The following is a 12,556-nucleotide window of genomic DNA, read 5'->3' as shown; positions in this document are numbered from 1 at the left end:
GTAGGGAAACTTCACTGCGTCACTTTGTAAAACCTGCCCGCGTGCCTGGTTTGTACAGCCAGTGGGAGGCTATTGTGCAGAGGTGAACTCGTTCTGAATGCAGTTATTAGGACAAGGAATCTTAGGAGTAAAAAGGAGAAGAATAATTCATAAATGCAGGGTTGGTCTGTTGAGAGGTGAAGGGAGGATGTAGACTGCAGCTGCCTGACAGCATTGACCTCTGCGTAAAGGAGTAGCGGAAATTGATGCATACCATGCCTGACTTGTCACTCACCAGGGTCACCTGGGGACAGCCAGAGTCCTGGGTTCAGAGTTGGTTGTATTTGGCCAACTTTTACTGCTAAATCAGACAGGGACACCCTAACCTATGTGGACCAGTTGAGCTGCAGCACAGTAGACCTTGTTACAGCTACTACGTGAAACAAGTCATGAGCTCGTTTCACAAGCTTACATCCCGGAGATGAAAATACCGCAAAGGGTATCTTCATCCCTGGTTCTATGCCAGCCTTGGGGCAGAAAAGCATTAGAGAATGGGGGAAGGGGAATGTGCATTGCTGCAGCCTCTGCTGTATGGATTTCCTGGTGCAGTGCTGTGCTTTCACTAGTCCTGTCTCTTATTCCTAGCATTGAGTATTGGTTTCGGTGCATGGACCTGGATGGGGATGGAGTGCTCTCCATGTATGAACTGGAGTACTTTTACGAGGAGCAATGTGAGCGGATGGAAGTGATGGGCATAGAGCCACTGCCATTTCATGACCTGCTGTGTCAGATGCTTGATCTCGTTAAGCCAGAGAGGGAAGGTAAGTCCTGTCTAAGGGGAGTTTCCATCCTCTTTGATCTGCAGTGGATTGAGAAGGTAACTGGTGAGTCACTGCAAACCCCATCTATAGGTAGAGCGCGTGTTAGAATCCCAGGGCTGAAATTATTGCACACAGGCAAAGTCTGAACAGTGGCTACTGTGCCATAAAGTTATCCGTCACTTAATTGTGGATTAACTTGATGGAACTGGAGCAGTAAGTCTTGCATATTCCAGCTGTGGGATGTGCTGACAGTCTAGATTATGAAACCAAACCATCCCCGTTCAAATTCTTCCATATTTCACATGACCGTGACAGACCTTCATATGTATGTGATATTTAAGCCAATAAACATACCCATTTATTGAATAATGTTAAAATCCTTGACTGACTCGGGAAGAAATTTTGTAATGTTGAATCATACTGGTGTTTTAATCAAAACTTATTCTAAGACTGACAGGAACGGGTCCAGTCTCTAAGTAGAAATTCAGTATCACAATAATGTGGGGTTTTTTTTCTGTAGGAAGAGTAACCCTGAGAGACCTGAAGAGATGCAGAATGGCTCATGTGTTCTACAACACCTTCTTCAATTTAGAGAAATATCTGGACAATGAACAGAGGGATCCCTTTGCAGTGCAAAAGGTATAAATCATATTTCTAAATACAGGCCTTCTCAAAACTGTTTTTGGAATGCTACTGGACGTAGGGAAAATCCAAACTGAATATAAGAAAACCTCTTTCACGAGTCAGTCAGTCAAGCACACTACAAGTTGCCCAGAGAGGTTGTACAGCTTCTGTTCTTTGAGGTTTTCAAGATAATGACTGCACAAAGCCTTGAGCCCCCTGATTGGATCTCATAGCAAACTGATTTGAGCAGAGGCTGGGACTAGACACCTCCTGGGTCTCTTCCAGCACAAGTTATCCTGCTATTCTGTGATTCGGTTGCCATTGCTGGTCCTGCTACACCAGCACTGGCAGCGCAGTGTGTGATTCTAGAGAGAATGAGTGGAGCCTGCTGAGTTGCAGTGATTCATTAGGCTGAAAAAGGGAGGCTCAGCTGCGCTAGAAGGGAACCTGGTTTGCTCAGTTTAGAAAGGAGCTGTGAGATTCAGAACCTGAGATCCCAGGATCTCTTCCTGTCCCCTGCACAGCTGCAGTCGTAAATAAGTCGGCTGCATGTGAAGATTCATTAAACATCTGAGCTGGAGTCTGATCCTTAAAACACTAGCAATTTTCCCATAGGCTAAGCAGAACCAAAGAGACAGATCTTTTTACAACACAAGGACCAGTGCAGATGAAATGCCAGCTCCATGATTAGGCCACGCATGCAGTAGACTAGATGGGGCTTTGGATGATGCAGATTGTGCCTGGTTATCAGCCTGGCTGCACTGGAGTCATTCATCATCCTCTCTTCCCAAGCAGAGAAAATACAGGAGGAGATTATGGCTTTTGTATTTTGCAGTTGTTGCTCACCACTAACTGTGGGATCTTCAGAGGCTTGAGTTTTTTCAGCAATTGGTGTAAAGTCTCTCAGTTTAGGCTTCCCTTGCATATCCAGTGAAACTAGGTATGACAGCAGCTTAAAGACTATCTCCCAGAAGCCTCTTATCTGGTCAAAGTACAGTAAAGTGGAGGAGATGCCAAAACCTACTCCGGTTCCCTCCCAGCTGTTCCCACATAACCTGTAAGAGGAACTTTGTAGTTCTGTGAATCAAGGCTTAAATATATCCCAAGCCAGAAACACACTGTTTGTTTATTTGTTTAAACTGGGTCATCGTAAGAGCAGTCAAGTGGGGCCGGGGGGGGATAATTTATTTTCCCCATCTTATAGTAAATGGCAGAGGGCCAAATGTGTATAAGGACGTTGTTCTGTAACCTTCTCAAACTTGCCCAAATGTAGCAAACTGTGAAGAGTACCTCAAAAGATCAGTTACCATTAAGATTTAATTAAAGATTTTAAATGACTAAGTTCTTTAACCAATTAGAAAGTACACAGATGCAGAGCTTGCTGAGCTAGAGCAAAGAAAGTTATTAACATTCAGCATTTCTGAAACGAAGCAGGCTCAGTTTGTTGGCAGCTCAGGTCACATGCTGAGCTTTAGAGACTAAGGGATGTATTTTTTCATAGTCTTTTATGTGCAGATGTTAAAATCATTTGAGATAATAGTGCATCTTTCAGTTAAGGCAATTTTTCACTCTGTTTCTATACAGTTGCTTGTTATTCCTAGAATTGCTGTTTGACATGTTGGTACCTATCATGAACAGCTGTAGAGAGGTATGCACACGGTGTGCTTGACTGTCTGATCCCTTTAGGACATTGAAAATGATGGCCCTGAACCCTCTGACTGGGACAGATACGCTGCTGAAGAGTATGAGATTCTTGTGGCTGAGGAGTCTGGGAACGAACAGTTACAAGAAGGGTAAGCGTCGGTGTTGCTCTGCCCTGGGGACACACTGTTTGGCTCCAGCTGAGGTTTAGTGGGAGCATGTAGATGTCACTTTTCACAGACATCATGGATTAGTGGACTTACCATTTGGGCTCAGCACTGGAGCATGTGAAGCCTAAAACAGTTGCTTCAAAAGGCAGCATTGGTGTATTTGTCACAAGGGGCTTCTTTGTGGGCAGCCATTTGAATCAGCTACCGACAGTAAGTGAAGACAGCTGGGAAAAAGGACGAGGACTTTTTCTTTGAGCAACCATATTAAAAAAGAGATGGAATGACTTTTGCTGGTCTTGGCCTCGTATGTATTGACCATGTCACACTATCACAGATTAGAAGCTGTAGCTCTGTTACATTTATTATACCTAGCAGAGATGTTCTTTAGTCAAACAATTGTACTTTCTGCTGAACTTTATGCCTGCTAGTCTGTGTTCTTCCTAAGCTGTGTTTCAATGTTTTCATTCATTCAATAGGTTTGTTGAGAGTTTTGCTTTAAAACACTGTTGGTTTCTGCAACACCTACACATGTTTTTGCAGCCTTCTATACACTCATGGACAGACACTCCAGCTATCCTTAGAGTCAATGAATTTAGGCAGAACAGTTGCTCCAGAACCAATCTGTGTGCAAGAGGCTCCTAATGGAGACTCAGTACAATTATCTTTTAGATTTGTCTCTCTGTTAGTATCTTCTTGAGAATACTACTCTGGAAGTTTCCAGGTTAATAGAACAACCATCCAAGGAATGCTTACCCCATGCTACTCATGCATGATTCAACATCTCATCCATTCTTGAACAGTATTTGTAGAGCCATTAAAGAAAGAGTACTGAGAAGATTGCATAATTTTCAAAACTTCCCACACTGGAAATTGCTGGGGATAACAGTAGCACCTACTAATTAGCCACAGAGATTTGCAAAGCTATTGAGAGCCATGTTTCCCTCTTTCCCTGTGATGTGCATCCAAACATCTATGGGCTCTTCCCTCAGCTCCTTTAAGCTGCCTTGCCTTTTTGTGGTCTTCACAATGGAAGATGAGGTAACAGGATGGAAGATAAAATTGCTGTTTCCCTGCAGCTGCTCTGCAGCACCTGTGTCCTCAGCACAGAAAAGAAATAGGAGTCTGCCATAAAAGCATTGCAGGACCATAAATCCCCAAACTCACCAAAACCAGAAGAGAAGTGGCAGGTGATATCAGATTTTTGAAGTCTGTCTGAAACAGCTCTGTGTCTTCCTGTAAAAAGCATGTCAGCAACCTTGCTGCTTGCTTTTAAGAGCCCCTGAAAAGCTCTGTAGTCATGGCAGCAGGATTAGATCTCATTTGTGGAGCATAGCAACAGACCATGCAGGAGAAAAAGAAGGGAAAAAGAAAAACAAAGAGCTGGATGCCCAGACAAATTTGCCAGAAACAGGCATTGAGGTTTTTTACATACATTATTTCTACTGTCCTTTGAGGATGACAGAAACAGGGAGTGGGGACAAAACCAGGAAAGTTTATGAGCTCTATGAGACCCAGAGGTTTTTGGCTAAGATAACTGGCAGTATCTGAAATCTGCTCTGTGTCTTATTCATACATTTGCAAATAACCATCGTTCAGCAATCGCAGATTAATTAGGAAGCGTGTACCACTTTTGTGACTTAGCCCTGCCCGTAGCTCCTCTGGATGGAAGGTTTCCAAAACCAGTCAGTGTCTGTCTGGCTGTCTACAGGCTTGCCCTCAAGAGCACACTGCTCCTGGAAGAGGAATCTCAACCAGACACAGGGGATACTCAGAGTGACTTCAGGGATGCTGCAACTCTATCAGGAGCCACAATCACCAAAAACAAGAGAAAGGGGTCATCTTGCTCAAGATGATAATGAAGTATCACGTGTCACTGGAAGCTTAAGCTGATCTGAACACTTGCCAGCCATGCTCTGCTTTATTCCGCTGCGTATGAGATACAGTGAAGAGAGCCCATTCCCTGGTGAACGTACACGCACGTTGTTTGAAGGCAGAACCAACAGCGGAGTCTGACCAACACAAGCTCTTAATGCAGATACAAACACGGGTTTTGCAGAAATGCTTTCTTGTGCTCAAGGCTGTGGCCTGTCTGGTGGAAATGGGCACCACTTTGTTCCTGTTCAGAAGCCAGTTTCAGCCAGCTGATGTACGTGGAAGCCACAGCTGCCTCCATGGGAAGGGTATTTCTCCATAGGAAGGGAAATAAGGATGAAGAGGCAATCTTCTATCAGCTGCTGACAGGGAAGAATCCCCTTCAGCTGAGCATCAAGGAGTGAGGGCAGAACACAGGGCGGTCCTGCTCAGAGGTGGATAGGTGGGACGAAGACACAGGATCAGATGATGCTGGTTTAGGCAGCTTCGACCATTCTTCTTGTCTCCCTCAAGTCAGCTGATGTCTCAGTTGCTCACCTCCGTGAACTTAGCAGTATAAGGAAGGGAAAGGGGGAAGAAGTACATCGCCGAACCACCCCATGACAAAATGGGTGTTTGCTACAAGGAAGAGCAAAGAATTTCCTGGAGTAATTTGCCTTCTCTGAAGAACTAGAATTGCCATGGCTGAGTCTTGAGGAATGGCTGTTAATCTACGTGAGCCCATATATGTCTTTATGGGACTGTGAAGCTTTGAAACTGGCCTGGAAGAAGGTGATTATCTTTAGTGCTAATCTCATGGCAAAGCTGTCCCTTGGATGCTTCCTAGCCAGCTCTAAAGGTGGAGAGCATTTTTTCCAAGATGGGGAAAGGCAGACACTGTTGAGCCTTAAGGAGGGGGAAAAAAAAAAAAAGCAAGGTGGAAAAGGACAATGGGAAGCACCTTTTTGAAGCAGACATGAGGTTTAGTCCAGAAGCAAAAAGCACCAGAAAAAAAACTTAGAGCTCCAAGTGCTGGTGATTGTACAAGATAAACACTACAGGAAAAAGGTCACATTGCACACACAGGAGAAAAGGGAAGAAAGCCAAGAGAAGTTGGTAGAACTGAAGGAAAAGGGGACACAAAAGGAACATTCTTGAGAACAGCATTCAAATGAAAATAAAAAGTTTTCCTCAGCTGCATCAACTTAATCCCAGGAGCCATGAGAGACACTGAGGCATGTACAAATAGGCGCAGTCCACTCCCAGGTGGGGAACGTGTTGGGGAGGCAGGGTCCAACAGGTACCGCTTCAGAAGAAGGTGTGCCTATCACGAGCTTTTTGGTATCTGTGCACGTATGATCACAACAGTTACTGGTGTAGGATCCAGAGCGCTTCCCTTCTCCGACTTATGCAAGGATCCAGAAGGTGGCAGAATTACTAAGCAGGTGCTTTCCTTTGTGGAAGAGAAGATGAAAATGTTGTCCAGGAAGATCTCTGTTCTGTTTGTTTCTTCTTCACATAGAGGGTCACCAGGCTCTAGCATAGCATCCTCCCTGCAGCAGGACATACACACTGACAAGGATTTGCTGTGCCTGCAGAGGGGTTAGTGAAGAGAAAAACAGCCCGAGAAGTGGCAGACAATTCTTTATTAGCACCATCCATGCTGGGGTCTCAAAGGAGTTAACCTTTTTGGCAGCACCGTTTACGACAGAACAAACTAGAGCTATTCCTGCGCGTGGCACTGGAACTCTGCAGCACCATTTCCTTCACAAGCAGCATTGCTTTCAGAACAAAAGGAAGAACCTGCGTTTCTTGGGAGCCCTGCGAAACTAACCCGTAGAGTGCTGAGACTGGAGGGAAAACCAGCTTAAACATAATTTCCCAGGAACAGGAATGGGATGAGAGCCCCAAAGTGACATCCTCTGCTGCAGCAGACAGAACCGAACCAGCCCAAATACTGTGACTAGCTGGAGCTGAGAATTCACAGCCAAACCTCCTCAGGCCATAAATGCTAAGATCTGGGTATTAAACTTCACACCAAGTGGGGGAGGAATGTGACAGCATAGCCACAATTGTTCTGTGGATGTCTAAACAAACCCAAAGCCAGAAGACGCTTTGGGAACCAGGTGTTTCTGAGCAAGTCTGAACGAGCCAAATCTCCTCTAGGGCCTGGATGTGTGGCTGGACAACAGCATTTCTGCACGGAACTACCAACGGCTGCTGTGAGCTACTGACAATTGTTACTGAAACCGGATTCAAATGGTATAATGGTGAACACCAGTGAAAAGATGCTCCAGAACTTAGAAATGAGAATGGATGGATGGGAGCACAAACTCATGTCGGCTGTCAGAATACTGATAACTACTGCACTGTTTTCAGAGCCTTATAAATATCCTCCTCGAGGCTAACATCTTGCATGCTACTGTATTTTAGCCAGCTGTTTTAGTAGCCGCTGAAATAACTTACCTGAAAACACTTTCACCAAAACACGGCTTTTAAAGACATACCTTTTATCTTTGCAGATCATTTGAAGATGACTATGACACAGCTGAAGTCTTATCTCCCCCTGAAACTGGAGACAAGTCAGACAAACTAGTGATCTCAGATCTCTCAGCATAGAGAAATGGAAGACATTTAATCAGTATCTTTCAAACTGGATAGCGTTCAGTCACCAGAGAGTTAGGCATTTTTCTTAAATCCGCCATTGGAGCAATGTGCTTTATTTTGTACACTGTAACTTGAGAACCCCTTTTCTCTCCCTGTGTAATTGCAATAAGGTAATTTCTATAAAAAGGCTTTTTACAATGTGTTATTGTGCACGCTCATTAAAAATGGTGATTGCACCTTGTTTCATTTCTATATAAATTCTGTTATGTCCCCAGATGTGCAATAAATGCCAGCATCTAATGATTAACCGTCACAGCTGCATGGAACATCTACAGTGGTCACTTCCTCCGTCAGCTCCGTCCTGTGCCGTTCTGTCCCCTTGACTTCATACCAGCAGTGACAAAAGAGCTGCCAAATGGACTTAATTTAAATGTATGTCTAGAAATCTTTTAAAATACAAGTCTCAATGAAGTTTTTTTTTTTCTCAGTGTCCTGGAAACCACAGCAACATGCCTGCGTGTGGGGAGACTGAGGTCCCCTTTTATGCTTTAAACCACAAGCTCTTACAGTTGATACTGGACATACTTTACTTGTGTGAATCTGTGGGCAGTTAAAGCGCTACATGGTGTAATGTTTTTCTAAGAATTTGAGATAATAGTTAACATTTCTACATATTTTCCTGTGCATAAGAGTATCTTGCTCAGGCTCATGTTTTGTCTCTGTAGAAGTATTTTCTAGCATATTTACAAAAAAAAAAGACGTATGCTGTTCAGCTGGTGTGTTGCAACTGCCATGTCTTGTGTGCACCCGTTCTGTCCAGTCTCTGTGCTCTCCTCTCCTGCACTGCTAACCTGTAGCTTTCTCCAGGAGACTGAGATAATGAATCAAAAACCCAGCCCCAACCTAGCGTGCTAAATTTCTGTTTTAGAAACAGAGAGATCCTTTAACTGGTAATAGAATTAGTCCGTAATATTGCCAAAAATTTATTTTCCACCCCAGCTTCGGAGAGGAAACACTGTGTAACTAAAGGATTTTTGCTTTTAAGTGCAAAAGTAAACTGATTTTTCCATAGGATCACAACTGGTGTCTTGAGCATAGCACACGCTCTGCTGCTGGAGCTGTTCCTCCTTGCCAACTCGTAGCTGTGATGCAGCACAGAAGCGATTGCAACATTCTGTTACCAGTCCTTGATTTTAGCCACCGTAGATACACAAACAGATGTGGTGCAGCTTGGGACAGGTTTCAGCTGTCATACTTTATTTCAACTATCATAATTGTGCCCAAATACAATGCTTGATTGGGATGTATGCACTGTATTTCCTCTTACCTCACTGCAAGAATGTCAAACCGTGCCTCCTCAGGACATCCCTGCGTGAATCCCTGCCAGAATACCCAAGAGACAACTGCCAGTGCCAGGATCAGGTCTCCGAGCAGCCACCTTCTTGCCTGCACTAAGGGCAGAACCCATCCAGTTAACAGATAACTTGTGTTTATACGCTCACGCTGTCAGCCTGGCGCATTTTGAACGTGGAGATACAAGCACAGTGGAACACTAATCCCTAGATGGTATCTCTTCAGTGTTAATAACCAAATTACTAATTAGCTGATCACTGCATTGCAGATTCCACTTTTCCAGGAGCCTTTGAAGCTAATGCCTCCCTCCCGGTGCCCAGGTGGGATATACTGCTGCCTTGTTGAGGTTAGTAACTCTCTCCTCAGGATCATAATCTGAAAGGGAGGAAGATTCCAGTGATATTGGTCTTGGAGATATTTTTTTTTTTTTTTTTTCTTGAACAAAGCTGCTATTTTATACACACCCCTGAATCCTGGATTTGATAGTTTGGAAACTTTGGGATGCCCTGTGCAAAGGCACTGCACGGTATCTTCCATTCAGTAGCAGAAGATGTAAGCAGGGAGCGCTTTAACCAAAGCAGAATAAGCCTCTTCGGGTGCAACAAGCACACCAGCGTGGCTCTGCCCTACACCAGGATGTTTGAATTGCATCTCCAGGTTTTTTCCAGAAACTAGGAAATGCCTGCAGAAGTGAGCACAGGATGGAAGTCGCTCAGAAGCTCATTGTAACCAGCTCCATCCACTTCTTACCAGAAAGAACCCGGACAAAGCAATTCAGCTTCCCTCCACTGTCTAGGTCCAGCACGGCCTTTTAGTTCGATCAAATTTTACATCTCTCCAAAGACAAAGATTCCTCAAGGGACGAGAAGAACCTGACCCTGTCCTAGGCTGAAATTGAACCTTCATCTTGCTTCAGTATTGGAGCTTTTTCACTCCATAAGCAGCAGGACTGGAACGTCTGGTTTGCCAATTATGTAAAGTCTCTTTCCAGAATAACTTGGTGATTGTCTCTTTAAGGTTTTAACCTGGGTAGCCCTTGAGCCTCAAGGAGAAGCAGCTCTCTTAGTGCCTCCACAGGTCTCTAGTCCACCTCCTTGCTCAAGGACAGGCTGGCATCTAAGTTAGAGCAAGTTTCTCAGGACTCATCCAGCTGAATTTTGAAAAACCTCCATAGATGGTGATTCTGCAACCCTCTGTGTATTACATTTCCTCCTCTTCCTCCCTATGGGAGTTCAGAGAACATACTTTTCCAGAAAGGATGGAGGATATTCCTGGGACAATTTCTTTTTCACACGAGGAGGGAATTAGGTGAAGGACTTGAGGACTCACCAGTTGCGTGGCCCCCTGTTTTCAAGCACCAAATGTGTGTTGGGATGCAGATGCAGCCCACGAGGGACTGGGAAGAGCTGGTGCTCCAGCAGCCCTTGGAGCATTGCTCTTTTGGTTTGGCATTTCTGTTCCTGTTAGGTCATACCTTGAGCCTACTTGGGCTATTGCTGCTCTCTCTAGTCACCCACCACTTCAGGATCTTTCATCTTTCTCCTCATTTGCCTTTTGCAGAGGGGCTTTAACTCCATCCATCAAATCAATACAGACTTCCATCTCACACCACACTAGTGCGCCTGACCTGGTGCCGTGTTTTGGAGAAGTCAGTATCCTGATCCTGGTAAAAATCACCAGTTACGTTCTCAAGGTTTGGCTTCAATAAACCCAGACAGCAGCTTGCAGCTGCTCAGCTGAGTCCTTTGGCCCCCAGAGCCGAGGCCCTCTCTTCTGCAGAGGTTCACTGCTGCTTTGACCACGTAGAGCAATTCTGAACCCAGTGCACGCTCTCTAGTAGAGAAACAGAACAAGCTACTAAAAATAAAACCAACTTAGAGCAAATGTTTTGCCTTATATGTGAATACAAGGACAACGTACAGAAGCCACCGCTAGCCTGAGCCGTGTAAACCCTATGGGAATTGGCATGATTTAGGAGTAGAAACTCATCCTCTCACTGATATATTTGAAAATAACCATAATCCAGCAGCCACCAATGAACCGGTAAAGGAGATGCTCTACACCCCATCGGTGACAGCCCTGCCCACAGCTTCTCCGGAGGGAAGGTTTCTAAACCTGCAGCGTGAGGTGAATTGGGGAACTCCCGGCCAACATCTTAGCTTTCCTTTCCGGCATAGTCCAAATGTAAAAAGACAAAGATGTCTGTGAATACGCACCAGAACCTGCGCACACCAGCTTCAGAGGTCAGCAAGCGCTCTAGAGTGAAGCAACCCAAGAATCACCGCACAGAAAACTTGCAGGAGTCCACTTTGCTCCGACATTGCCTCCCAGCTGTGAATGCCCCTTCAGATGCTGCACACCTTTACAGACAGATTTTGCATGGTAAATCCAGCTCAGTCTGACATCCCTTACGGGCTGGGTTCCTTTCTCCTTATGAGTGAGTAGTCAGAGAAGTGAGTAAAAGTCAGTTTTGCGTGATAAAAAAAAAAAATACATTTGCATTTGTTCTCTCTAGTCTGCTGTTGTCTGGCAAAATGAAGTCCTGTGTCCTCACAACCCCCTGCCTTCCGTTTCTGTATTTGCAACCCTTCTCTCTCCGCAGTACTAAGGTCGGAGCTATGGCTCCATACAACCACATGCAATTTCTGCTGGAATGGTACTAGCCTGATTTTTCCCTTCTTCTGAAGCCTCAGTGGTAACTGCTGCGTTAGAACACGGGCACTGCCAGAGCCCCTCTTCTGCTGGGCTGCCAGCACGCAGCAGCGCTGCAAACCAGATAGGGACAGCGATGGGGAAATGCCAGTCTCAGGTTTACAGATGACATTGTGGAAAAGCTTCCCCCCTGCTCTCCGAACTAAGGACTTCAGCTGGCTCGAGATACTCAAACCAAGGTACTGTGCTTAGTGCCTACAACAAAATACACCTGGAAGGCTAGAAGAAGAGGTCACTGCAGCGTCACGCTAACGGTAGTTCTGGAGTACGGTGTTTCTGAACCGCAGTATCTTAGATCTATGCCATCAAAGATGAACCTCAGTAAAGAGCACGAGCTACAGTAGGGAAAACGTGTCATGAGGAGTGCTTCCTGACCGAATCGTTCCTCTGCGTCACTGGGCGATGGTTTCACAAACTGAGCATTTAACAGGAAAGGTTCTCATACTTCGTAAAGTAGCCTGGAGCCATTTTGTGCTGGCATGGTTTTACCTTTGTATTTTTACTTTGTATTTTCTCTTTTTCAGCAAATAAAGGACTTTTGAATTTGAAAAGTAAAACCTGTCTTATAGTGCAGGGGTAGAGTTCTAGTGTTCACTTCATCTCCAGCTGCTGTCCTGGAATCACCTTCCCTGCTCCTAAGCTCACGTCACCGTTACCTGTCAGCAAGGCTGCCAAAGCCAGAATCCCAGGCTTCCTTCTCAAAAATACCGAGGAGAACAAACTGAGCACTTACTTACCTTACTTACATCTTCATCCTCAACATGAGCACTATCCCTGCGCTGACTTACCAGAATGCCG

The 12,556-nt window shown here is 45.0% G+C and overlaps 1 protein-coding gene across 1 annotated transcript in view; it reads left to right on the top strand.

Moving 5' to 3' along the window:
* PPP2R3A (protein phosphatase 2, regulatory subunit B'', alpha) overlaps positions 1–7,926 on the top strand; it is a 42,369-nt gene extending 34,443 nt beyond the window's left edge. Inside the window, exons 10-13 of the mRNA XM_010140568.1 lie at positions 625–800; positions 1,321–1,439; positions 3,111–3,217; positions 7,609–7,926. Of these exons, the coding sequence (XP_010138870.1) occupies positions 625–800; positions 1,321–1,439; positions 3,111–3,217; positions 7,609–7,705 (499 nt within the window). The 3' untranslated portion in view covers positions 7,706–7,926. The remainder of the gene's footprint in view (positions 1–624; positions 801–1,320; positions 1,440–3,110; positions 3,218–7,608) is intronic.
* The last annotated feature ends 4,630 nt before the right edge of the window (positions 7,927–12,556 follow it).

The sequence above is a fragment of the Buceros rhinoceros genome, unplaced genomic scaffold, assembly GCF_000710305.1.
Source record: "Buceros rhinoceros silvestris isolate BGI_N320 unplaced genomic scaffold, ASM71030v1 scaffold6977, whole genome shotgun sequence".
Lineage (NCBI taxonomy): Eukaryota > Metazoa > Chordata > Aves > Bucerotiformes > Bucerotidae > Buceros > Buceros rhinoceros.
Note: the sequence above shows the minus strand (reverse complement) of the source record. Positions and strands in the feature narration are given on the sequence as shown.